Source organism: Microcebus murinus, chromosome 14 (genome assembly GCF_040939455.1).
Source record: "Microcebus murinus isolate Inina chromosome 14, M.murinus_Inina_mat1.0, whole genome shotgun sequence".
Taxonomy (NCBI): Eukaryota; Metazoa; Chordata; class Mammalia; order Primates; family Cheirogaleidae; genus Microcebus; species Microcebus murinus.
The window spans coordinates 55,983,069-56,009,206 of NC_134117.1; the positions used below are offsets into that span (position 1 = coordinate 55,983,069).

At 57.0% G+C, this 26,138-nt stretch overlaps 1 protein-coding gene across 4 annotated transcripts in view; it reads right to left on the bottom strand.

Moving 5' to 3' along the window:
• The window catches only part of ZMIZ1 (zinc finger MIZ-type containing 1), a 228,058-nt gene that overhangs the window by 73,721 nt on the left and 128,199 nt on the right, over positions 1-26,138 (bottom strand). For all 4 annotated transcript variants that reach the window (XM_012762467.2, XM_012762468.3, XM_012762470.3 and 1 more), the window contains one exon: positions 20,759-20,864. In XM_012762467.2, coding sequence (XP_012617921.1) covers positions 20,759-20,864 — 106 coding nt within the window. The remainder of the gene's footprint in view (positions 1-20,758; positions 20,865-26,138) is intronic.

The window sequence follows — 26,138 nt, forward strand, 5'->3', positions numbered from 1 at the left end:
ATGAGGTCATTAGCGTGGGCCCTAATGCAATGTAACTAGTGTCCTTGTAAAAAGAGAAATTTGGACACAGAGGCAGGCACCCAAGCACGCAGGGAGAATGGCCCGTCAACACTGGAGTAGCAACACTGCCACAGGCCAAGGAGCCGCCAGGAGCGAGGTCCCTCCCCTAGCGCCCTGCCGGTACTTCACCTTGGTCTTTTGGTCTCCAAGAGACAGTCCGTGTCTATTGTTTAAGCCTCCTGCTTGGCGGCGCTTTGCTGTGGCAGCTGTAGCAAACTAACACACAGACAATCCTGTTAAAGCCTAAGCCACAGCGCATGACCCGGCCCCATCACCTCTCTGACCCTGTTTCCTTCTAGGTCGTCCCCCCCCCCCCCCCCCCCCCCCCCCCCGCCTTTGCTCTGCTCCAGCCTCACTGCCCTCTGGCTGCAGGGATGCAGGTCCATCCCCCAGGGGTTCTACCACTTCCGCAGGTAGCCCCGCTCCCAACCGCACCCGCGGGCTGTCCCTTGCAGGCTGTCCCTTGCGGGCCACCTTCGCATGGAAGCCTTCCTCAGCCACCTGACCACAACTGCAGCGCCCCCAAGACGTGTCCTACAACTCTGTCCTGACTTCGCTTCCTCCTTAGCATTTACGACTGCTGTATTTCAATTATTTATCTTGCTCCACGGCCGGCTCCCTCACTAAAGGCGAGCGCCACGTCACCCGGGACTTTCGTCTGCTCTGTACGTAGCGTATTGGCAGTGTCTAAAATACGCCAGGCAGATGCTTGATAAATATTTGCTGTGTGAATGAAATGCGGACCAGCTGCCTGGATGAATGAGTGCATCCAGAAACGAAAGAATGCACACCGAACGGTCACAGCCTCTGAGGGTCTGTGGGGGCCCCGAGAGGAGGTCCTCGACCCGCTGCCCGGAAGAACGGGGGAGGCGGCCTGTCCAGACAGGAAGCTGGGGCTGCTTAACAAAGGGGCAGCCGGAGGTGGCGGGGAACACGCCACCCAGGCCTCTAATGAATCTCTTCCCATTGATTTCTGGAGTCGCCTCAGAAGGCAAGGGACGGCAAAAGCAGCTCAAATGTCCGTGCCTCAGCAGTCCTGGGGTTTTATTGCTTCTCCCAGGACACAGCTTTGACAGGGGGCTTCCGGATGGCTCCAGGGTTGGCCTGACATAAGCTCCCTGCAGTTGGAAATGCAATTTCCCTTCCTGCTGGAGCTGTCTGTCTGCCTGCCTGCGTGGCTGTGCGGCACACCTCCCTGTCTGGGCTGGGGCAGCCGAATGCCGCTCCTGATGCTTCCCAGACAAAGGCTCCCAGGGCAGCCGGGAGGGCGCCATCCACTTTGCAGAGGAAGAAAGTGAGGCTCGTCTCAGGAAAGCATGTGAGGCCACTCACACACTCCAGCCCAGGCTGCAGGACCAGACAGGGCGCAATGCAGGCTGCCCCAGAGACGTCCGAGCTAGTGTGCCCCCAAGTCTTGTGTGGCCTGTTACGTCCAGTCCTTTTCCCCACAGAGCCTCTACTTGCCCATTTGGATCACCAACTCATTGGGCACTGGAGTAAAGAGGCCCCTGTATCCCCTTTTGAATGCAAAAACTGAGGCTCAGAGAGGGAGGGGGGCTGCCTCCAGTCACACAGCAAATCAATGGTAGAGCCAGGGCTAGAACCCAGGACTCCTGGCTTGTCCCACGGCCACAAGTTTTCTCTCCCGGTGCTGCATGCCTGCCAACTGTAGTGTCACGGCATGCTCTCCAAACTGTAAAGTGCTAGACAGATATGCTCTTCTTATGGGCAGCATCCATGTCAGTGTGGGACTCGGGGCCAGGCCAGGGCACGTGCTGTTCTGCCAGCTCAGCTCTGCAGATCCTGATTTCAACATCAGGCCTCCCACTCCTTGCCCAGCCCTGGCGGCCAGCTTTGGATTTCCCCCAGATAGACATTCCTATGTGGCCTGTCTGCTCATGTCCAGAGCCCCCCCCTGGAGGTGGGGGACACCTGGAACCACACTGGGGAGTGAAGGAGGCTGCTATCCCTCGGGTTGCCGTGGGCCAGGGACAAAGGTCTGGAAGGGAGCGGGCACCTGGGAGAACCTCCTCTCACACAGGATGGTCAGGGGACAGGGAGGGAAGGCAGCACAGGTAATGAAGGATTCCTGGCAAGCCTTCGTGGGCTGCTGTATTGCTGCCCAGAACACCGGGGTGCTGGGCATGCTTCTCAACCACCTCTTCTCTCCTTTTACCTGTCCTGGCACCCCAGAGTAGGAAGAGCCTCAGAAGCCATAGGCCTCCCAGTGTGGGATCCCCTCTGCAACCCTCCACTCTCAGCTTACACACCTCGGGTGACAAGGTGATCACTGCCATCCCTGGGCAGCCCTGACTGTCAGAAACTCTCTCCTTCTTTTGAGCCCAAATCGGGTACCCCACCCATCTTCATGATGCATGTGAATCCCATACGATGCCGGGGAAAAGAGGCGATGGGTGAACAAGAGCCCATAAGAACGCCTGGGGGCTTGCTGTGTGCCGAAGTGCAAGTTACCGTCCCTTTCTGGGCCCCAGTTTTTCCACCCAGTGTGGACAACTAGTACAGGCCGGGCGCGGTGGCTCACGCCTGTAATCCTAGCACTCTGGGAGGCCGAGGCGGGCGGATTTCTCGAGGTCAGGAGTTCGAAACCAGCCTGAGCAAGAGCGAGATCCCGTCTCTACTATAAATAGAAAAGAAATTAATTGGCCAACTAATATATATAGAAAAAATTAGCCGGGCATAGTGGCGCATGCCTGTAGTCCCAGCTACTGAGGAGGCTGAGGCAGCAGGATTGCTTGAGGCCAGGAGTTTGAGGTTGCTGTGAGCTAGGCTGACGCCACGGCACTCACTCTAGCCTGGGCAACAAAGAGAGACTCGGTCTCAAAAAAAAAAAAAAAAAAAAAAGACAACTAGTACAGATGCTATTACCTGTCTTTGCTTCTGGGGCATCAACCTCCCCAAGCCTGGCTGGGTAGGTCCCCAAAGTAAGTGTTGTTGGTGAGCGGACCCCTGCTAAGTCCCTGTAAAGGCCAGAGCAGGGGGGGCAGGCAAGAGCCCTGCGATGTCCGTAATCCTGTCAAGGTGCAGAAGCTGGCTCCAGGGTAGGAGGCCCACTGTGGTTCCATTCTCTGCATGTATTTGCAGTTTATCTGGAAGTGGATAGTTTTTTGGTAGACTGTGAGCTCCAAAAAGGCAGAGATTTTGCCTGTTTTGTTGATTGCCGTATCTCCAGTGGTTTTATACCTGATACACAGTAGGTGCTCCACAAACAGATATTGAATGACTAATGGATATTCAAAGTTAGTACCCCATGATGGTGGAATTTCAGCTTTTCTTTACTTTCTTTATAATTTTCTATATTCTTGGTTGTCCTACAAGTAGTACCTATTATTTTTGTAATTAGAAGAAAAATCCCATAGCCACTATCATTTTGTAATTAAATAAGTCCAATAAAACAACTTACGTCACCAATCGAGCTACCCTGTGGGCAGCCTGGGGCATGGCAGGGACAAGAGGCATTGCTGGGGTGTCATCACCCATTCCACTCCCTCCACACACGGCACACTGCCACCTCAGCAGACTTGTGTCCTACCAACTAACCGCGTCAGCCTGTACACTGTTTTCTCTGCCTCTTGTCCCAGGTCCCTCTTCTAACTGCTGAGATCTTCTAAAAGGCAAATCTGATCCTATCACACGCTCTTGTCTAAAACCCTCCATGGCTCCTCAGTGCCGTCAGGATCAAGTTCAAGTTCAAGCCCCCTAGACTGGCATTCAAGGCATTGAATGATGTGGTCCCTGGAAGTACTGTGCCTGGTATCCTGGGTGGGGCCCACCTGCTGCTCTTGGCCTGGGCTGCTCTGTCTGATGCCCCTGGCAAGTCCCTTAAAGGCACATCTAAACCCTGGTGTGCCCAACTTTACTGGAGACGCTGTTCTCCCCAAAGACCCACATGCCAATCAAAGTGTTGGGCAACAGCTGGCCGCCAGCCTGCATCCGGGAGGGAAAACTGCTACAAATCCAGGGGTGGAAGGAAAGCTGAACCTCCCACTCCCACCCACCCACCCACCAATATGTAGGCTCTTCCAGGGGGACGAGGAGACAGGACCCCCCGATGAATCTGAAAGGGAGGGCAAGCCCCAGGCCAGCAGCCTGTTTGGGGCTATGGTCTGAACGTCTGTGCCCCTCCAAAATGTATGCGTTGAACTCCAATACCCAGTGTGATGGTATTAAGCGGTGGGACCTTTGGGAGGTGATTGATCAGGTCACGAGGGTTCCGCCCTCATAAATGAGATTAGTAAAAGATTATGAAGGTCTTGAGGAAGCCCCTTTGCCCCTTCTGCCAGAGGAGGACACAGCAAGAAGTGCCATCCAAGAGGAACAAACCCTCACCAGACACTGAATCTGCCGGTGCCTTGATCTTGCCTCCAGAACTGTGAGCCATGCATTTCTGTTGTTTATAAATTACCCAGTATTTTGTTACAGCAGCCAGAGTAGACTAAGATGAGGGCCAAGCAATGCTGCCTCTCCCCTGCCTCAGTTTCCCCACTGTGATGCAGGCAGTGTTCTGGGAAGCCTGGTAGGAAGGCACAGCCCTGGGAACCAAGCCAGTGCTCCTGCTGCAGCCCCAGCGAGGGGGCCAGACAGACCTGGGAGTGTACTGTGTAATTGAATTTGGCCTAATTACCTAATTGCACCGAGGAACAACCAGTACTGACAGAGGCCTCGGTGTCGCGGGTGGTTGGAAGCCAGGAGCCAAAAGGCAGCTTCCAGATCCCCCAGGCATTCACGGAACCAGCATTAGGCACCTTCAAACCCCTGAACCTCTTGGATACTTGGTACCCCGGGGACAGGTGGCACTATTCCCATTCTACAGATGAGGAAACAGAGGCTCAGAGTGATGCATCCTGCAGAGGGACACCAAGTCAGAATTAGACAGGGGATTTGAACCCCACCTTCCTTCTGCACCTGGGGCCTTTGCATGTGCTCTTCCCTCTGCCTAGAATGCCCTTCACCGCCCTCCTTTTTGGGCAGTTTTGTCCTTTGGAGCCTCCCGGCAACGGTCATTTCCTTGGGAAAGCCTTCCCTCAGCTCCCAGGCTTGAGGCCCCTCCGCCAGCCTTCGCAGAAACATCTTGGTGACGACGACAGCATTGTCACAGAGGTTGTTTCTTTGGAGAGTCTGTCCTCCCTACCATGCTTCGAGCTCCTGGAGGTCAAGGACGATGGCCAGCTCACTCACACTTTGTCCACGTGCCCAGCACAGGGCCTGGGACACAGTGATGCTCAATAAATGCTTGCTCAATGCAGGGCTGCATAACCTCCCAACTCTAACTTCCGAGTCTTTTCCAGATACCACGTTGGTTTCCGGCCATCGGTGACCTGGACACCTCATCTGCAAGAGCATGTATGGTACCTCACGTTTTGCCAGGGTCCCCTCGGACTCACAGCAGGGCTGCAGTGAGGCAGCAGGGCAGACACGCCCCGCCTCTGCCTGCTACCTGGCTGACGGGAGGGCGGGAGAGGTCCCCCCTTGCCAGGCCCTGAGGTGGAGCGTCAGATACAAGATCTCACCGCTGGGAGGTGAAGGGCCAGCCCGGGGACACCAGCTTGCCAAGAGAGCCGGAACTGCCCGGGGCTGGGACCTGGCCTCACTGCCCCTCATCCTGCTCTGGCCAAGTGACAGAGTGAATGAACAAGGCTAACGAACAAAGAGACAAGTATTCTCATCCAAAGAAAATCGGTTCAGCGGGGGAATCTCAGGTCTCACGAAGGAAGGCAGGACAGAGGTGCTAAGATCCCTCCCCAAGGATGGCAGCTCTGCCTCCATGACACCTCTCAGCTCCACGCGCCTGGGGCTTCTTCAGGCCTCCTTCCTCCTGGGGGGCAGTCTGACCGAGCCCAGGCATGCCAGGTCTGCATGCAAGCCCTGCCACTGGCTAGCTGGTGGCCTGGAGCGAGTAACAGACCTCTCTGAGCCTCAGATGCTGCTTAATATCTTCGTAAAGATGAGGCCGGGCACGGTGGCTCACGCCTGTAATCCTAGCACTCTGGGAAGCCCAGGTGGGCGGATAGCTCGAGGTCAGGAGTTCAAGACGAGCAAGAGCAAGACCCTGTCTCTACTATAAATAGAAAAGAAATTAATTGGTCAACTAATATATATAGGAAAAAATGAGCCAGGCATGGTGGCGCATGCCTGTAGTTCCAGCTACTCAGGAGGTGGAGGCAGGAGGATCGCTTGAGCTCAGGAGTTTGAGGCTGCAGTGAGCTAGGCTGATGCCACAGCACTCACTCTAGCCAGGGCAACAGAGCAAGACTCTTGTCTCAAAAAAAAAAAAGATGAAAAGAAAGGATGTAAGTGCCATGTTTCACCCAGCGTCTGCAGCATGGTCAGAACTCAATAAAAGTTGACTTCGTAACTGATTGGTAGTAATAGCAGAATTTGAAGTAACAGGCTAGTGGCAGCAAGAGCAACAGCAGCAGCAGGAGTAACAGTACTAGCAGTCATGGTTAGCACATCGGTGACAAGCACTGTATCGTGCCAGACCCACCCCTGCTACGATGCAGGGTCCTGGGAAAATTGCACCCCCTCTTTGTGCCAGTCTCTTCTCAGATAAAAATAGGGGATTGGGCCAGGTGATCCTGAAAAGCCCCCTGCACTCTTCCCGTTCATGCCTTAGAGTGACTGTAACAGCAACACAACGCTGCTACCAACACTTACGACGTATGCCATGACTTAATACAACCTCGTGACCTCCACAGAGGCACTGTCCTCCTGCTTCCCCTTTCTTGTCCAACACACGGTATCCTCCTTCCCAGCCCAGCCTTCCTCCTCCCATAAATGATTTTTTTTGGGGGGGGGGCAGGGAGCACATCATCCACCTACTTATTCTGACTCAGTCACTGGAATGTGGCGAACAGATACTGAGTTTTCACCACGTGCAGGGCAGTATGGTTAGCCCCATTTCCTGTTGCAACAGCTGAGGGTCAGAGAGGTTAGGTCAGTCCCCTAACATCACACAGCGCAAAAGCAGGAGGGCAGGAGACCAGCCCAGGGCGCCGACCTTCACTAAGTTCCCCACAGACTCACCCTCCTCCTCCCATCAGCCTCGGGTCCATCTGTCCCCGCCTGGTTCCCTAAATGATCGCAGTCCAGTGCTTCCGCTATGCACCCGAGAGCCAGCCCTCAGCCACACTGGATCAGCACAGGGTCAGAAAGAAGAGGCAGCGGACAGCATGGAAAACATCAGATCTCCTGCAGAATCAGGAGCACTGGCAGTTCTGGGGCAGCCTGCACGGTGGCTGCCCCCGTCGTGGGGGTTAGGTGCCCTGGCCCCGACCCACTTCTTTATCTTCAGCCGAGATGCCGTCTTTGAGTCACCTGCCTGGCTGTGTGGACATGTGCGTCTGACACTGAGCCGCAGGGGCCCTTCCCACCCAAGGAGGGGGCCTGGGACCAGAACCCCGAAATCTAGCCTTGGCCCAATCTGGGCACCAGTGCACTTGGAGGAGACTTGGACCTTGACCCTTGACCCATGGGGCCACTTTGGCACCCCCATTTCCTCTTTCTTTAGAGGGGCAGGCTTTCTCCTCCCATCTTTCTCTTTCCATGTGGAGCAGGAGGAGAACCAGACACGGAGGCCCTGTCCCCAGGGGGCGGGCACGAGAAGCAGTCCCTGGACACCACCGAGGCGCCATGCTTCCCGCAACGGCCACACCAGCGTACAGGCAGGCGCACTGGCATGGCCACTGCCACTGCACTGCACAGCGCCGGCGTCCGGGGAGCTCGAGGTGCACCGATTTCCCGCTTGGGGAGGGCGGATTCCCATTTTCTCTCTTCCAAGCCCCTTTCCCAGACATGGGCCCTGCACACAGGCGGGCCCCTCGCCTCCCGGCCAGCAGACGCTTAATTGGGAGGAAGTGATTCTAAACATCTGGGGCGCACGTCTGAGAGTGGGCTCCAGACCACACAGAGCCTGGAGGAAACGGGAGTATGTGCAGCGATGTCAGTGCCTTGGCTGGGGGGCGGGGTGGGGCGAACAGCAGCACAGCCTGGGGCTGGGCCAGGGCAGTGTGCCCCTGGACACTGAGCCTGTGGACGGTGGCCGTGTCGCCTGGAGCAAGAGGTGGTTGGTAGGTGGCTCCGGGGCAGAGCCCAGTGGTGCACGGAGCTGTGGTCCCGAGGGGAAAGGGGAGAGACAAAGGAAATGGAGGGGAGAGAGAGAGAAGGAGACAGGAGGTAGGGAGAGGGTGAAAGAGAGGAGCCGGAGGAGGAGACGGGAAGAGAGAGAGAGGAGTCAGAAGGGCAGAGACTGGGCACTATTTGCTCAGCTGGAGCCTCCGGGGACAACGCACACAGGAGGGCAGCACCCCCCACGGGGTGCACTCACCCCGCTCTGATCTTGGTCCAGCCCCTTCCAAGCTGTGCAACCCTGGGCGTGGGACTCGACCTCTCTGAACCTCAGTTTCCTCATCTGGAATCAGAGGACAGGAGCTCTCCACTGTGGGCTGTTGTAAGAGTCGAGGGGCTCACTGATGGAGAGCCGGGGCAGACAGCTCTCCCTGGACTGTCCGACCCTCATTGTTCCAACCCAGTCTGGAAGTGGCTGGCCCCAGGCGCTTCCCTACCCCCCCACTCTCTGCTTCCCCACCCTGCAACGTGGGTCTGTTGAAACCATCTTTTTCTTAAGCACATCCCTGCCTGGTCTCTGTCTGTGAGCTCCTGGAGAGTACAGACCACCTCTAGGGTTACCAAAGTGCCAATCACACAGTCTGCGCATGACAGGTACTCCTGCCCTCTCGCTGAAGGGGCGAATTTAGCTTATCCTGTGCAGTGAGTTTCTGCCATCAGTCTAATTATGCGCCTGTTTGAAAGGCAGACTCCTAATGTTTCCCCCCAGTAATTCCGGTTTCCTGCCAAAGACAATAGTGTGTCTTCATCCCAAACAGGTGAGACTGGGTCCTTTGGAATTCCCTACAGGAGTCCAGCCCCAGGCAGTGTTTCCCACCTGGCCAGCCCCAACAAGCCAGAGAACGTTTCTAGCAGCATAATGAAGCATGTGTTAATAACCCTTCAAGGGAAGCTTTGGGTTCTGCTTCTCTCTGGGCCCTGCAACAGCAAAGGCAGCTGGCACGGCCAAGGAGGCTCTGCTTCCCTCCGGCCACCTGCCTGGCCACCACCCTGTCCCCAGCGAGGGGAATTACCACCTTGCAGAGCTTCCACTGCAAAACACAAACACCTGGTTGCCTGGGCAGCACCTTGCCAGGGTGACAGGATCCAGATGGTCCCTTGAGAAACTGCTGGGTTGCCATGGAAACAGAATTGCTGCTGCTCCAGCCATGAGCCCTGCATTCTAGATCTGCGGGACCCCAAGCTGAGAGAAGTGAAGTGATTTGCACAGAGTCACACAGCAAGTAGGTTTCAGAGCCTGGACTGCAAAGCAAGACTTAATAATCAGAACTATCGTGTGTGGGGCCGTTATGAGATGACAGCTCGTGTTCTGTTGTTAGTCCCTGTCACCTTATAAGAGACTGGGAGACCAGGCCAGAGTCACATATAGCACGGAAGCGGTGGAGCTGAGCGGAGCCCACATCAGCCTGATCCTGAAGCCCGAGCTCAGACACCCCTGTCCTAGGCTGCCCCCAACTCTAGTTTCCAGCCCTGGGCTCTACCTGTCCTGACAACAGCCCTGTCCCAGATGCCAGTTGGGCCTCACTCCGGGGCCTCTGAAAGGGTGGGGTCGAGGAGGGGCAGGTGCCCCATACCTGCACTCTGCTGTGCACGCTGGCCTGGCAGCTCACATGGCACATGGGGACAGGGGTCTGATGGCCTGGCCCTTCCTCCCTGCCCCCACGTGCCAGATGGGCCCTGGGGACAGGCGAGGGGCACACTCACAGTGAGTCTGACCCCAGGGAGGGAGAAGGAGAAGGAGCACCGTCCTAGGACTTGAGGCAGGCCCAGGTCCACGCCCCTCCTCTCCACTCTGTTGCTTCTTTCTTTTTCTCTTGAGACTCAAGAGAAACATCCGTCCACCCAGAGCCACATATCCACTCATCCCTTGCCTTGTTACACAAAGGATTCGAGCTACTTTGGACAAGTAAGTGTCAGTCTCCCAATCTGCGGAATGGGTTGGTTCTGGTTGTCACGAGGATCGGTGCTTAAGTTCATTAAACACCCAGCACGATGCCTGGCTTCACGTGAAGCTCCATGCTTTATAAGATACTTTAAATGTTCCTTTCTCTTCCTCCTACCAATCTTTAAAGAATTCTGGGAAAGGTTCCTGGGAAGACTTGATGAGACAGAGGCCCTCAACTTGCCCTGCGCAGGACACAGATGGGGTGCTGCTGACCCTGCCCCGCCTCCCTGGGCCAGCTCTCCCCTCTCCACTGCCTGCCTCCCCGAGGGGCTCAGCCTCCTCCTTAGTGGGGAGGGAGATGTGTTCTTGACTCCATCTAAACCTCTGCTGTCTTGGAGACCCCATTTAAACCTCTATTGTTAACCCTGCCCAAATTAACAGGGTCATACTCATCTGCTACCCCCAGGAGGTGGTGTGGCTGGTACTTACCTTGGCCCTATCTACACATACAGGTCCCATATTTTGCAGATTCTGGGTTCTGTGCTACCTCCAGGTATGAGAGTCAACCCAAGAGAATCTGGATGTCAACACGTTGGAATAAAATTGCTAACACATACACAGCACTTGGTATAGCAAGTCCTGTTCTAAGCACTTTACATACGTTAGTTCGCTAAATGCCTACGATGTAGTCATTTTTATGACCCCTTTTTATCAAATGAGGAAACCATGGCACAGAGAGGTTCAAGCGACTCTCCCAAGCTCACACAGCTGGAGAGTGGAGGGCTGGGTGAGATGCGCGCTCAGGCAGGCTGCTCCGGAGTCCGTGCTCTTCTCTACAGAGCAGGGAAGGGTTTCTGGAAAAAATATTTGGAACTGAGGCTCTCTGCTACTCATCATCCATGGGACTGTGAGTGTTGAATGAGCTCAAAGCTGGGAGAGTGTTTAATCTGCCAACAAGGACAAATCACTGTCGAATACTTAATACCTCCCCCTGCAAGCAGTGCAGGTGACCTTGACAACCCTCGAGTCATCCGCATGTCTTTCCCAGGGGTGGAATATCCTTGTCAGAATCACATCACAAATTTTGCTCTTTTTGGCAAGGTAGCCCCAGTCAAATAACTTAATCTTTCTCAATCTCAGTTTCCTCACCTGTACAAGGGGGTAGGTGTGAGAACCTTGGGTCACGTGGCATAAGCGAGTTCCTTATGGATGCTCAATGCAGTGTCTCTTAGAAAGAAACTGCTGACCAAAATGTTGGCTGTATCATGATTGAAAGGGGCTAGAAATTAGCTTTTTTCCTAATCCAGACGCCCTGCCCTGCCCTGCCCTGGCCATCTAAATAGGCAAGACGGATGATACCCACACCATCATTAACTCCTGTCTGCCTGTCTAACCCAGAAGGTATTCACAAGGCAGTGGCTTGCAATGCTTGCTAAGAAAGTTCCACAACCAACCCCCACCACCTTCTGCCAAGGCCCTGCTCCATTTCACTCTCACGCCCTCGAATCCCCTGAAATCCCTCCTCTGGGGGCGAGAGTGCTAAGCTCCATCTTAAAACCAAAGCTCTGGCTTCCTTAATCCTCTTACCTGGCTCTTTCCTCTGCAGAATTAATTGCTGCCGATGGCTTTATTAACTTCTCAGATGCCACGGCATCCTCACGGCATCCTGGGCCGGTGGGGGTGGGGGGTGGTGTTTTGGTAGGATCTCTGTCCTGCATGCACCTTGGGGTTGGGCAGCTGCAGTAGACGCAGGAAGGCTCAGAAAGACAGCACTGTGCCTGCACAGTGATGACCGTGTGCCTGCAGGGTGATGACCCTGTGGCCCTGCATCTGCAGAGATGCTGTTCCAGCTCTGCCCTGGCGACCTGCAGAGAAGCAGGGATGGCCTGGCCGGGGCTCTAGTCCCACTTCCGCACCGGCGGAGACCCCTTCCCTACCGCTCAGAGCCTCAGTTTCTATCTTAAAATGGGAGTGAGCCCGCCTTAGGGATTCACGGGGCCGCACATGGAAGACTGGGGGAGGGCTGCGCGGAGTGCAGGACTGCGCCGTCTCTCACCCACGGAGCGTGAGCACTCACTCAGTTCACACCACGAGAGCAGGGACTGTTTTGCACGTATGTGTGTTCGCAGGCCCTGTGCTCAGCGTGGGGCGGGCCCGGTGCAAGAGGCTAATCATCCCTTCCCCTTAAAATTCCACTTTAAGTCCTTTTTATTTTGAAAGGCATTCTCACACCCATGGCCTCATCGTTCTTCCTGCAGCCATGAAGGACGGGAAATGGTGCAGGTGCATCGGACTGAGGAAGAACAGACGCTGGGCAGGTGGAGCCTACCCCAGACCCCTGGACCCTGATCAGGGCTGTGTTCTTTGCCTAGAGCATCCTTGAGGGCGGACTGGGCGACACGGCCCACGGGATGGCTTAGGTGGACCTGGGTCCCAGTGTGATAGAAACCATCGTGACACCAGCCGTCCTCCCATCTCTGAGATGTTGTACTTCTAAGAGGAGAGTTTCAGTTTGGTGCTCACCGGCCTTTAACCCTTTCGTAAACCCCCTCACCTCCCTTTTTAGCTGGCAGAGAACTGGCCCAGCCTCCAGCCATCGGGCGGGCACCTGCGGCTGGCCTCGGAGACAGGGCATGATTTCCACTGTCTTTATCTTGGCAGTTTCTGAATGGGGCAAGGGAGACTGGCCCACCATTTATGGCAGCGATAGAAAATTTCCTTCTAAAACTACTAAGAATACAATCATAACATGAATGGGACTGGGATGTGGCAGAGGTGACGGGGGTGGGATGTCCATGACGGACGTGTGCAAAGCAGCTTGTCGTCGTGGGCACTGTGGGTGCTTCCTCCACGCACCCTCTGCTTACTGCGTGCACGGGGCCTCCGCCCGGGCCTTTTCTGCCCTCACGCAGAGCTAAGTCGTGCAAGGGCTCGTCCACCCCCGCCCCAAGCAGCCCTCAACTGACAATGGTGGAAAGATGGTAGGGAAATACCTCCATCTCCTCCTCGCCTCTTCCGCAGCTAAGGGGCACGTTCTAGCTGCCAGTGTTCCTGCAGGGCTGAGCCCTAGGCAGGTGCCCACTCTTTTCGCTGACCTCCTTCCCTTCCCCGTCTCACTCCCCCAACTTCTCTACTGGTGCTTTCAGGGATCCTGCTAAAGCAGCGGCTGGCACTGGCACCTGCACCGCGGGGCGTGCATGTGGGGACCCAGGCTCAGACACACACGATCTGGTTGCAATGCCTCCAGCAGGCTTCCCTGACACCGATCTCCGTACACCCCGCCCCTCCTCACTGATCCCCTGTCCCAATCAGGTGGTGGGGGATGTGTGCATGTGTGTGTGCGTGTGCCTTCCAAGCTGGGGCTCTAGACTTGGGCTGCTGAAGGCCTGGGTGACAGAAGCAGGACCATTTTGAGAGACACCCACTGGCTGGGCCCTGGGTGTCCTTGCACACCCCAGTTGTGTGTGTGTGTGTGGTGGGGGGAGGCAAGCATGAGCTAATCCCGCAGATGAGAGGGAGACAGGGAGAATGGCCTCCCAACACGCAGAGGCCTGTCCCCCGGGGCTCTTGGGGAACCAGAGAGGGCTGTGCCAGGGAAACCGCTGAGCCAGCCAGGAGCAGAGAGCTCTCTCGTCTCACTCCACCCCTGCCAAACCCAACGGAACTCTAGAGAAACCCACAACCATCGAAGCTTCTGCCTAAAAACAGAATACGCGTGTCCCCTGCAGAAAATGTGGGAGAGAAAGCAAAGTGTCACACGCAGCCCCATCCAGATAGACTCATTACTTGTAAGCTGGCATCGCGGTATATCCCCTTCTGTTTTCTGTGCCTACATACATGTGTGTTTTGTTTTTGCACCTGGCTGAGATCACTCTTTTTTACCCTTCTAACAATTATATTATGACATGAGCATTTCCACGTAGTTATAATTCTTTGGACACCTTGTTTTTAATGGCCGTAGAGGAGCCATTGAAATACTTAGCTCGTTTTTTTCCTGGGCCAGGAAGCTGTTTCCACATCTGCCCTCTCCCATTCTGGGCGTGGCAGGGCCCCTCCCCATGGCTCTCTCCTGGCACCCCGGAGACCATCCCGGCCGCCCCTCCCCCAATTCCTTGGCCTGGGAACACTGTGTCCACAAATCCTGTGATGTGGGCTCCTCCCACCAGCCTTCTCTCATGGAGCAGAGTGAGGCCATCCGATCCAGCCTCATCCCTCAGGGAGCTGGGGGAGGAGAGGGGAGCCAGGGCCACTGGCCCAGAACGACCCACCCCATGGGCTCACTCAGGGTCACCCAGAATGGGTTGGCTCCCTGTGCTCCACATCTGACCGTCCTCCTTGAAACAAGCCCTGCTTCTAGCACCAGAAGCTAGGAGACCTGGGTCTGTCTCTTCTCTCTCAGAGCCTCAGTTTCCTCCTCTACAAATGGGCATGCTGACAAGGGACCCAGTGGCCTCTCCCACAGCAGTGAAATGGCAGGAGGTGGGTGCGTGAACAGGCTTCCTCCCCTAAACAGATCTGATGGCCAGAGGCAGGTCCCAGGGGCCGGTGATGAAAGCCAGAGCCCTCTCTGGGGGAAGTGACCTGGAGCAGTGGAGACAGCCCAGCAGGAGGAAGGAAGCCAAGTCCCTCCCCCACATCCCAGCTCTGCTGAGCTCAGACGTGGGGGTGGAGGCTGGTGTCCAGGAAGAAGTCTGTCCCTGGCCTTGAAAAGGTGCCCCAGCCTGCCAGGCGGCCTGGTATTTCAAGGGCAAGGGCCCGCCTGCCTGCTGTCTCTGGGGAGCGGCAGCCGTTAACAAATCCCCTGCAATTTGCACCCACCAATCCTGCCTGCTCGCTGGGCGGCCTCGAGCCGTTTTTCACGCAGAGCTGCGCACAGCTTTGTCTTAGAGAGACAGCTCTGGCAGGGTGTCCCTGAATGAGGCCATTTGTCCTCCCGGGTGACGGGAAGGCGGCTGCATGCTCTGGGGCGGGCAGAGGCAGAGAGGGGTGGAGAGCGGCCATGGGGGAAGCGTGAAGGTGGAGACAGGAGTCAAGCCACCAAGAGAGACCAGGAATGTGCCCACCACCTTGAGCTCTGAGCATCCCCCATTCAACCAGGTGGAAGCAAAGAGACCTGCTTTCAAAGACAGAGAGACAGCGGCTTATGACCTGTCTTCCCAGGCTTAAGGAGCCCTGGGTAGAAGAGGTAGAAACGACCTGGCTGGCCCTGACAAAGGTGGGACACTCACTCCAGGGCCGCTGGGGGTCTGGGTCATTCCCTGAGCTCTGGGGCCATTGCCTAGGTTGCCATAGATGCCCCTGGGATGGAGAGCTCTAGTGAAGTACCCGGCCTCTCCCCAGCCCTCCCCGCCATGAGCCACAAGCCACAGGCAGGGAGGACAAGGCAGGGGCTCATTCACATTCCTAATTCTTCACCTCCCAGGCTGGCTCCTCAGTCCCCCTTCTGTGATCTGCTGACATTCCCCATGGCTGTGGGCTCCTCTGGGGACTGTCAGCACATCAGGAAAACCAGACGGAGCAGATGTGTGTGGACACAAAGCAAGTGATCCACTTTGCTTGGGTCCTGGGGCTCAGGCTGCTGTGTTGAGAGGCGAGGTGAGAACCGCGCACATCCGCAGGGCTGGTTTCCACGTGCGGGAAATGCAATGGGCGTACAACAAGGGGGGGGAGGGCACAGCACCTGTCCAAGAGGTCAGCCGGTACCGCCCAGCCAGTCACGCGGATGCCAGGTATTCGACTAGACAGTGCAGATTTCCCAAGGAACAAATGTTTGAAACTAATATGCATTTTTTGAAAGCCACCGAGCAGTCGGACCTCAGACAGCCTCGGCCAGTCTGTGCACTCTGGCAACCACCCTCCAATCATCCCTAAGGAAGGCTGGACTCTTCCACAGTGCAGGCAGGGGCTGCCTCTTCCAGCCGTGAGCACCCTCCAGAGCACCACATCCCTTTTCCAAATGCCTGCTGGAGACCTCACTCAGGCTGCCCAGGGGAAGCCGGGGTCCATCGTGCACCTGCTGCTCTCTCAACACCTGGCTGCCAATAGCACCCGCATGGGGGCCAGAGCCATCACAGGCCCACCTCGAGGGGTCAGGAAGGGCGCTCAGAAAGGCAGGGGCCCCTCAGGCGCTCCTGTTTCTGCTCCTGCCTCCTGGGACTTGGGGCAGGTCCTCCCCTTCTCTGGGCCCTGGGTCGCATTCCCTATCCTATTATTGTAACATGCTACTGCTGCTCCCGGGGTCAGCTGAGGAGATGGATTTCTTCAAGCCTGGACAGTCGCTGAGGCATGCAGAAGGCTTTTGGGGACCTCGACATGGCGACTGCCCGGTGCCCACATCTCCAGCAGGCGTGGGACCGCTGAGTGCCGAGGACGCTGACATGTCACTGCTGCCTGCCAAGTCGCTGAGGGCTGTCGCGGCGGGCAGGGGGCGGGGCGGGGCATGCTCTGGTCTGGGGACAACCAGGGGAGCACCAACGTGCTGTGCAGGTGACCTTCGGAACTGAGGTGGGGGAGGGCGCCTGGCGAGGAGGAGGGGCCTGCCTGCGCACGAGCGCCTGCTCCCGTGTGTGCGCGCCAAGGCTAAAGGCTGCACCAGAACAAAGAGCTGGGGGCTGGGCGGCCGGGCCGCGTGGAGCCGCCTGCCTGGCGGTGCTGCAGTGGCTGCGTGCGCTCCCTCCCGCGCTCTCCCCGGACACGCGCGCGCGGACGCGCGCACACGCGCGCTCCTGCTCCACGGCCGGCTCACCGCCAGCTCCTGACAAAGCCCCGCTCCAAGCTCGCCGGCTGCATGATCTCATCCGGGCCCTCCTCGGAGGCCTGGCCTCCCTACTAGGGAGACAGACTGGGGGACCAGGCGGCAGCGGGGGGGGGGGGGGGGGGGGGGGAACGACAGCCTCATGCACACAGCAAACACAGCCGCACATACACATACACAGCCACACACAACACGCACAGACGTGCACACCCCCCACACCACCTAGGGAGAAAGTCTGGGGTGCAGACTTTCTGAAAGCCGCTGGAAGCTGGAGACAGACAAGGGCAGTAGGCAGGGGATGGATGCACAGACAGACATGCAGACACCAGAGACCTCAGGGAAGGGCGAGGGAGGGGGGGATTGCACAAACAAGTCAGGCAGACAGGGAAAGACAGGAGGGTGGAGAGGCAGCGCAGGGTGGCCATGGAATGGGGTGAGTTCTAGAACTGTAGAGGCCTCGTTGGGAACAGGCTGTGCCCAGGGGCAGGGTCCCTGAGGGTCACCCACCCACAGAGCCCAGGGGGTAGAGACCAGTGGGAAACAGCCTCTTGGGGCAGAAGGGGCCTTAGGGAGGCCGGGAGCCCTGCTGGGGAAGAGAAGGCTGGAAGGTCATGTTTACTTGGCACCCACTGTGTGCCAGGTATCCACTGGCCCCTTCCTCTGCCATGGTTAGGGGATGTCAGCCGCCCAGGAGGAAGGCCAACAAGCTGTCTTCACCACAGCTCTGAGAGGTGGGCAGCTGGAGCCACCTCTGGAACTCGGGGTCACAGTCCTGCTCTCTCTCACAGCGCAGCCTGCCCCTCGCAGGCCCTTCACCCCTCAAATAAAACCAGCAGCTGGAGCCTCCCCCCGCAGTCTGGACCCCTGCCTTTCCAGAAGACAGCCAAGCAGAGGGCCAGCCGGGGTCCTGGGAGCCCTGAGGCTGCACTTCTGCAGGGACAGCTTGTGGACGGTGGTCAGCCACAGCTGTCGGAGCTGACGGGGTTTGACTCCCAGCGAGGACATTCGAGTGACGGCCAAGCCGCTGCTGTGCTCAGTGTTCTCGGCTGCTGGGTGTGTTGAGAGCTCATCTCACGGGCCTGGGGGGTGCCATGTAACTTAACAGGCACGCGCGTGGGAAAGGGCTCCATAAACTGCAGCCGCAGGAAAGCACAAACCCCTTGTTTGGGAGAAGAGGCGATGCTGCAAATGCAGCTCAGAACCCAGGGCCATGCTGGGGACGCCCCAGTAACGTGCAGGGCCAGCCCAAACAGAAGCGGAGCAGCTTCCCGGACCCTAGCCAGGAGAACAGAGGCCTCCAGCCAGCCCCAGAGCCAGCAGTGATGGAGTAAGCAGAACCCTCGGCCTGCAGCCCGGAGACCACGAGTTCAAGCTCCAGCTCCATCACTTATGAGCTGGGTGACCTCAGGCAAGTCACAGCACCTCTCTGAGCTTCGATTTCTTCATCCACTAATGTACATAGTACCCTGTGCCTCACAAAGCTGGGCGCTGCCACGAAACACAGGAGAACACCCAGCACATGCCAGCAGGGCGGGGGCTTGAGTGACGCCTGAGGGGGGCTGCGTGGGGCCCTGAGCCTCTCCACCGCCACTGGGTTTTCCTTCTGCCTCTCTGGCCCCGCTTTCTCTGCTGTGGTTTTGCCTTTTAAATGCCCCTTTCTTTCCACTCCACTCTTGTCTCCCTGGTCCAGCCACCATCCTCCTTACCCTCCCCCCGCTGGTGGTTTGCCAACTGGCCCCTACATCCAGGCTGCCCCCCACCCCCTGTGCAATCTGTTCCTCTTTTGTAGCTAGAACAGTCTTCATAAAATCAGACTACAGCCATGTTCCCGTTACTCTTAGGGCAAAGACCACGGCCTCCAAAACAGGCCCTGCATGTTCCGCTGCTGCTGACTTCTCCGGGCCTCAGCTCTGCCATGTAACCCCGGCTCTAGGCTCCAGAACCACTGCCTTTCTCTTAGTTCTGGCAAGAAGCCACACTCCCCCCTCCTACCTCAGGACCTTTGCACAGGCTGCTCCCTTTACCTGCGAGATAGCTCTTCTTCCCTTTCTTCACCTACTCAACTCTTCTTCAGACTCTGGGTCTAAGGGAAGCCTTCCTCCACCCCAGGGTGGTCTGCACCCCTCAACGCACCCATGGCACCCTTGACTTTTTCTTTAACACGCTTAGCACGGCTTGAACTTACACACTCTCACACACACGTATACACCTGCAATTATTTGATAGATGTTTCTTCTCTCCCTCTAGACCAGGAGTCAGGAAACTACAGGCTAATCACTTGTTTTCATAAATAAAGTTTTATTGGAACCAGCCGCAGCCATTCCTTTACATATTGTCCATGGCCGCTTTCCTGGAGCCCACGAGGCCTTGTATGGATGCTACCAGGGTCTTTACAGAAAATGTTTGCTCACCCCTGCTCTAGACTGTACGTTCACGGCGGCAGGACCCTTTCCGTATTGCTCCCCCTCGTCACCTCCGCCCCGGCCAGGCCAGCACAGAACAGACACTCGATAGATACACGCTTCTTTGATAAGTTACGGTTTTTACCTTGTCAAACCATATTGACTTAAGTTATTATTGAAACTGCAGATTCCATCAGGAATAGATGTCCCTGGGAATGTTCCAAGACCATTTTCTGGCAAGTGGTTCAATACAACAGCGATATCCCGACACAGGCTGGCGTGTCAAGGGTGTGAGAGCAGCTACTGGCTGGTGGGACCGTCACGCATTCCTCTGTAAGTGCAGTGTCACCCACGCACACAGACCGTGAAGGTACACGGGAAGCACCGTGAACCCGCGTTCAAGAGATTACGAATTGAGTAGATTTATGGCAACGCATCTCGAGACGTCCCTTAAACGTGCTCACGAAGGCTGTTTCTATACACACTCCACAGAACTGATTGACGAATTCAGTGAAAATGTCTGTTTTATTGTGACACCGAGGAAATAACTGGTTTTTTTTTTTTTCCCCCAACTACTTGCTCTGACTCAGTAAAGAATGTTAGCAATACCCAGACACGGTGCCAGGCACTTTTATGTATTTTTGGAACTTGACGACGAACACCTGCAGAGCAGGTCTCATTATCATTCCTGCCTTCCCAGAGAGGGAAACTGAGGCTCAGAGACCACACGCTCAGCAAGTGACAGGACTGGACAGTCCCAGGCCTGTCTGGCTGAAAGCTGGCACCACACCTGCTGCCAGGCAAGGCTGCGAGGATGGCAGCAAATGTAAAGCTGTATCGTTGATGTGCTCGGAGCCCTCGCGGACAGGACGCTGCCTGGCGCCTTTGTGGCCCCCGTTTTACACAGCGGGAGGGGCCCCGTGCCATGACAAAGCTGCAATGGGGAATATATGCAGAGCAGGCTTTTAAGAACCCTGAACATACTGATTCATTTTTTTCATTTTCATTTTGTATTTGATTTTTAACTAATTTTTTAAAATGAATGAATGACTACCATAGAGTGTACAGGTTAAAAATGCTGACTACGGAGTACAGACTTGGGATTAAATCCCAGCTCTGCCACTTTCCCAAGCTATGTTACCTTGGGAAATCTCTCCAGAGTCTCTGAGCCTCAGTCTCCTCATCTGTGAAATGGGGGTGATCTTGATGCTTGTGCCCAAGGGGTTACCGTGGTGATGGAATGAGACTGTCATGCCCTGCCTTTAGCACAGTGCCTATTGCTGGGCTGTGGTGTCCCTTAGGACCCTTACCAGTCCTGAGGTGGCCCCCTGGGGCAAGCACACTCCCTGAGAGAGACCCAGGGACGTACCCCACCTGTGGGCTCCAGAGTCTGGTGGGTGAGCTTCCATCCTACACGAACGCAAGCACCGGCTGGCAGGACAGCTCTGGTTTAGGGTCCAGTTCCCATCCCCACCTCCCGATGGCACCCGTGCAGTTCCCAACGACACCTACCGGCAGACTTTGGAGTGAACTTGTCTCGGTTCGCAGCACACACAGCCAGCAGTCTGTAGCCCAGGTCCAGGTCGAACCCCTGCTGGGCTGCCACCCGACTGACCACCTGCGGGCAAGAGGGGAGGAAGGGCAGCGTGAGTCACTGCCTGCACAGAGCCACCGAGCCCAGAGTGGGTGGCTAGGCCCGTTTTGCAGGTGACACAGGTGAGGTGGGCAGGCTAAGACAGAGCTGGATTGCACTATGCCTTGTTCAGTCAATCAGCAAACACTTTATATATATATATATATATATATATATATATATATATATATATATATTTTTTTTTTTTTTTTTTGAGACAGAGTCTCACTCTGTTGCCTGGGCTAGAGTGCCGTGGCATCAGCCTAGTTCACGGCAACCTCCAACTCCCGGGCTCAAGCAATCCTCCTGCCTCAGCCTCCCGAGTAGCTGGGACTACAGGCATGAGCCACCATGCCCAGCTGATTTTTTCTAGTTTTAGTTGGCTAATTAATTTCTTTCTATTTTTAGTAGAGACGGGGCCTCACTCTTGCTCAGGCTGGTTTCGAATCCCTGACATTGAGCGATCCTCCCGCCTCGGCCTCCCAGAGTGCTATGATTACAGGCGTGAGCCACTGCGCCCAGCCTAGCAAACACTTTTAAACACTCTTCTGTGCCAGGCTGGGATCCCTGTCTCTGTCCTCAGGGGTTTTCCAGTCTGGTGATGGGCCCAACTCCAACCCCATAGACCCTGCCGCTGTCAAGGGCTCAAATACAGCTACATTCTAGAAGTTGGGATGCCACTCCACCATCTTTAGGGTCTCTGTTCCACCTGTGTGGCTCTTCAATCTCCCTTCCAAGTCCGAGTCCCCAGGAATTCTCCCGCCCCGCCCCCCAACCCCTCACTGAGCTCCTGCGCCGACCTCACCCACTGTGAGGCCCTTACTGTTCCCTGCCACTCCCATGGCTCTAGCATCCCATGGGGGCCTGTCACAAACGCAGACTCTCGTGCTCAGCCCCTGATTTAGGACCTGCTGCTTCCCGTGGAGCTCCGGGTCAGAGCTGCCCAGTGACTGCTAAGGCTCCCCGGATGGGGCAGACACTCAACGTGGCTCCATGCCAAGCGCCCTGCGGCCCCTCGAACCTCAGCCTGGAAACGGCAGGACTCCCGCGCTCAGCCTGGGGTCTGTCCCCAGTGCCAGGCCCAGCTGCAAACAGGGAGCTTCTGTGACAGCAGGGGAGCACTTAGAGCCCCAAGGTCCCACCTGTCTCCTGGGGAATCTCACAAGCAGGAGCTAAAGGGGAACTGAGAGACGGGGAACTGGGGGCACTACGTCCCCGAGGGGCAGTGTGGGTCCGGGGTGCTCTGGGGCCCCCAAATGGCTCTGCAGGCCCCTGCCCATCTGGCTTCCCTCCATCCCTGCCATTCCCAGGTGTCCTGCAACTGCCAGATCTGCTCCCTCCCACCCGCCTTCCTCCTTCAAAGCAGCAAGATGAGCTTTCCTTATTAGGAAGGAAGGACCTTGGAAAATGGGGTTTAGAAAGCAGCTGGGGCGGCTGTGAGGGAGCGGGAAGGAAGCGCACCCAGAGGTGGTGGGCTGGTGCTTCTGAGACAGCGCTCGGGGACCACCTGCTCTAGGGGCACGGGGGGCCTCAGGCTGCCAGGGGTTCAGCCTGGCCCCGGATCCATCAGAGCAGCTCCTCGTCACCTGCTCCGTATGGGGGGGCTTGTTACAGGGCGCTGGGGCTAAGAGGGTGGGAAAGCCTCATTTACATACACACACTGGAGGCCCAGAGACTGTCACACGTTGAATCAGAGAGGAGCCAACGGATTCCCTTTCCCAAGACCACCACTGGCTCTTGGAATGGGGCCCTGGGCCCTCCCTGTACCCCCCTCCCGGGAGTCCTCTGTGCACGGCTAATGTCTGAGCCCGGCCGCGAGGAAAAGGGACATTGTCACGTTAGGCTGTCTGCTCGGCTTCTGTGCTGCAAACAGAAGCCCCTGGCACAGCAATTTTCCACTCTCCCCAGGCCTCTGTCCCATGGGCTCTACGTGTCCCGTCCCTCCACATGTTCCGGAGTCACTGGGCCACCCCAGGGCAGGGGCATCCTGTCAGTCTCACTGGACAAGTAGAAAAACCCAGGTCCCTAACCCTTTATGGGCTATTTATTTCTCTGGAGCGAGGTGGAAGGTTCTGGGCTAGAGAGGCCACTGGCCTCAGACCTGGACTCTGGAGCCCCCTCTTTGGCAGGAGCGCCATAGGGCGGGTCCAGCGAGCGCAGACGGCCCGCGTGGCAGTGCGGCCGCGGCCTGTGGGACTAGCGGTGTGATGGCGTGCCGGCTCCCAGGCGGGAGGGGTGTGTGAATGCTGTGCGGCACCACAGTGCGGGATTCTCCAAGCGGCACCGCCAGGTGGGCATTATTATTATCTCTGCTTCACAGATGAGAAAGCTGAGGTTGGATAACAGCTCAAAGCTCGACGGTGACAGAGCCAGGATGGGATTTCCGTGTGGCCGAAAAGTCTGTGCTCTTTCCATGACACGGCTGCTCTTTTAGCCCACAAAGGGTTAAGGCCGTAGCAACTTCCAGGCAAAAGTCCCTGTGTTTGGCTAATAGCCGCTAGTCCTATTGCTCTGGTTTTTGAAAAAAATACTAGCCACATTGAGCAAGAAGGGCTGGCGCTGTGTGCAGGCTGCAAGGGCCAAGGGTGGGGGTGGGGGCGGAGGAGCAGGGAGTGTCTGCTCGTCCCTGAGTCCCCTGAGCCCAAGATTTCGGAAGGGCCGCTGGCTCCAGCAGCCTCCTTTTACTGATGAGGAAGCCGAGGCCCAGAGAGGGCAGGACCTTGCTCAAGGTCACACAGCCCAGGTGGCAGAGTGAGCTAAGAGGAACCCTGGACCCTAGAGTGCCTCGTGTACTGCTACCCCACTGGCTTCCTCCGGCCCAGCCTGAGGACCCCCAGGAAAGCCCTGTGAGACGGCGTTTGACTGGCAGAGGTGGGGGCAGCGGGCTCAGGTGCGCAGCTTGTTTTCCAGAGAGCTCAGCGAGCTCCCACCCCAACGGGCATGGCGCCATTCCTGAAGGTCTAGGGTGCAAAGACCCCTCCCTGAGCAAGGTGAGCGGCCATGGCGCTGCTGCCCTCTGCTGGCTGCCCAGGCCCTGCTGCCTCGGCTCGCAGGCCTGGCTGCCAGACACCCAGACCACAGGAGCCAGGGGGACCCCAGGGGTCAGGGAGTCCCGCCCTCGAGCCACAGCAGGGAGGGAAACTGAAGTCTAGAGATAAGACAAGGCCAGCATGGTGGCTCACACCTGTAATCCTAGCACTCTGGGAGGCCAAGGCGGGAGGATTGCTCGAGGTCAGGAGTTCAAAACCAGCCTGAGCAAGAGCGAGCAACCCTGTCTCGACTATAAATAGAAAGAAGTTAATTGGCCAACTAATATATATAGAAAAAAAATTAGCCGGTCATGGTGGCGCATGCCAGCTACTCGGGAGGCTGAGGCAGGAGGATTGCTTGAGCCCAGGAGTTTGAGGTTGCTGTGAGCTAGGCTGACGCCACAGACTCGCTCTAGCCTGGGCAACAAAATGAGACTCTGTCTCAAAAAAAAAAAAAACCAAAAAAACCCATAGAGACAAGACAAGATGGGGGACTTGCTTGAGGTCACAAGGCAAATGACTGTTATGGGACTGTGTTGCCCTGAAACTCGGTCAGCCCGTGGCCACAAGCAGGACAGGCTGTCTCGGGGACACTGGAGAAGGCGCTTCTGTCCTGGCAGGGGTGGGACCCGACCAGCCTTTCTGACTGTGACATCCTCTGAGGCTGGGGGACTCCTCCTCGAAGAGGTTGAGAGCCGCCAATGTGCACCTGCTCCCCCTTGGACCCTCTCCTGCCGACGCCCACTCCGTGCACCGGCCTCTGAGCACATCGCCAGAGCGTTCCGCCTCAGGGGAGGAAAACACGCCAGTCTAGAGGGCCCCAGAGGCTCGGCCCTGCTGCGCCAGGAGCACCCGTTCCGGAGAGGAGATGGTGGCCCAGGGCTGCCTCGGGCCTCGGGCAGGGCTCTGGGGCTCCTGAGCTCCACTCTGAAGTCCCAGGGTGTGACAGGGAGGTGGGGCAGGGCCCGGCCCAGGTCCAGAGTCTGTCACTTCAATTGCGCCTGAGCTACTTAGAAGCCGGTATGGCAAAAATGTGTCCAGTTGCTGCCTGAGGCTAAGTGGTTTTTAATTTATATCCTCAAAGTAAGCCGGATCCAGAGGAATTTGGAATTTGTTCCCAGAGGTCACCTAGGGGATTGTGGCAACCTGGAGCACTCGGGCTGCCACCTGGATGGGGAGGGGTGCGTGTGCGTGCGTGCGTGCGTGTGAGTGTGTGCCCGTGGTTGTGGGCGTGTGCTGGGGAGGGGAGGTCAGCCGCTCGCCCAGCCCAGGTGATGCCCAGGGAAGGGGGCACTGGCAACAGGGCCCAGGGGGCTTCTGGGGCTAAGTGACAGTAGCCTGAAACTGGGGTAAGCTGCTCCCCTTGGTTGCCTTGTTTACAAAATGGGATTGTGATCAGCCGGGCTGGTGGCTCACATCTGTAATCCCAGCACTTTGGGAGGCTGAGGTGGGAGGATTGCTTGAGACTAGGAGTTCAAGACCAAACTGGGCAACATAGTGAGACCCCACCTCTACAAAAAAACTAAAAAATTAGCCAGTTGTAGTGGCATGCACCTGTAGTCCCAGCTACTTGGGAGGCTGAGGCAGGAGGATCACTTGAGCCCAAGAGTTTGAGGTTGCTGTGAGCAATGATGGCACCACTGCACTCCAGCCTGGGCGACAGAGCAAGACCCTGCCCACTGTGAAGGGTCTTCATAAGGCTCCAAGGAAACAGTGCCCGGGAAAATACTTTGGGCACTGAGGCTGCCTTCTATGACCACCCCTGCCAGCCGCTTCCTGCCACTGGCTCTACTGATCTCTAAGGGACAGGTGGACTCAGGTCTCTGCAGCCGCAGCTGGTGGGTCAAGGGTCCCTTTCTGACTAAGCAGTAGGCTAGAGGGGTGGGGGTAAACCTGGCCACTCCACCAAGCGTGTGCCCCCGCTGGGCCCAGGAGAGCCAGCGCTGGGCCTCTGAGCACAGTTTCCCTGCCTGGAGAGCCTTGGCCCCCCTCTCTGTCCTGTCAGATCCCAGGGGTCCTCCCTGGGCTCTCTGTAACCCCTCCATGGACCCCCCCTTCAGAGCTCTCGTCCCCACACAACCATACCCCACCACTCTCCTGCTTACGACCCTGCGGGGCTCCCCACTGCCCTCCAAATAAAGTCCAGTGCCGTCCACTCTGCTAGGGTGGCCTGCAGGCCCTGCATGTGCTGCTCTCTGCTTACGTCCTCCTCCCCGAGGCTGTGGCCACC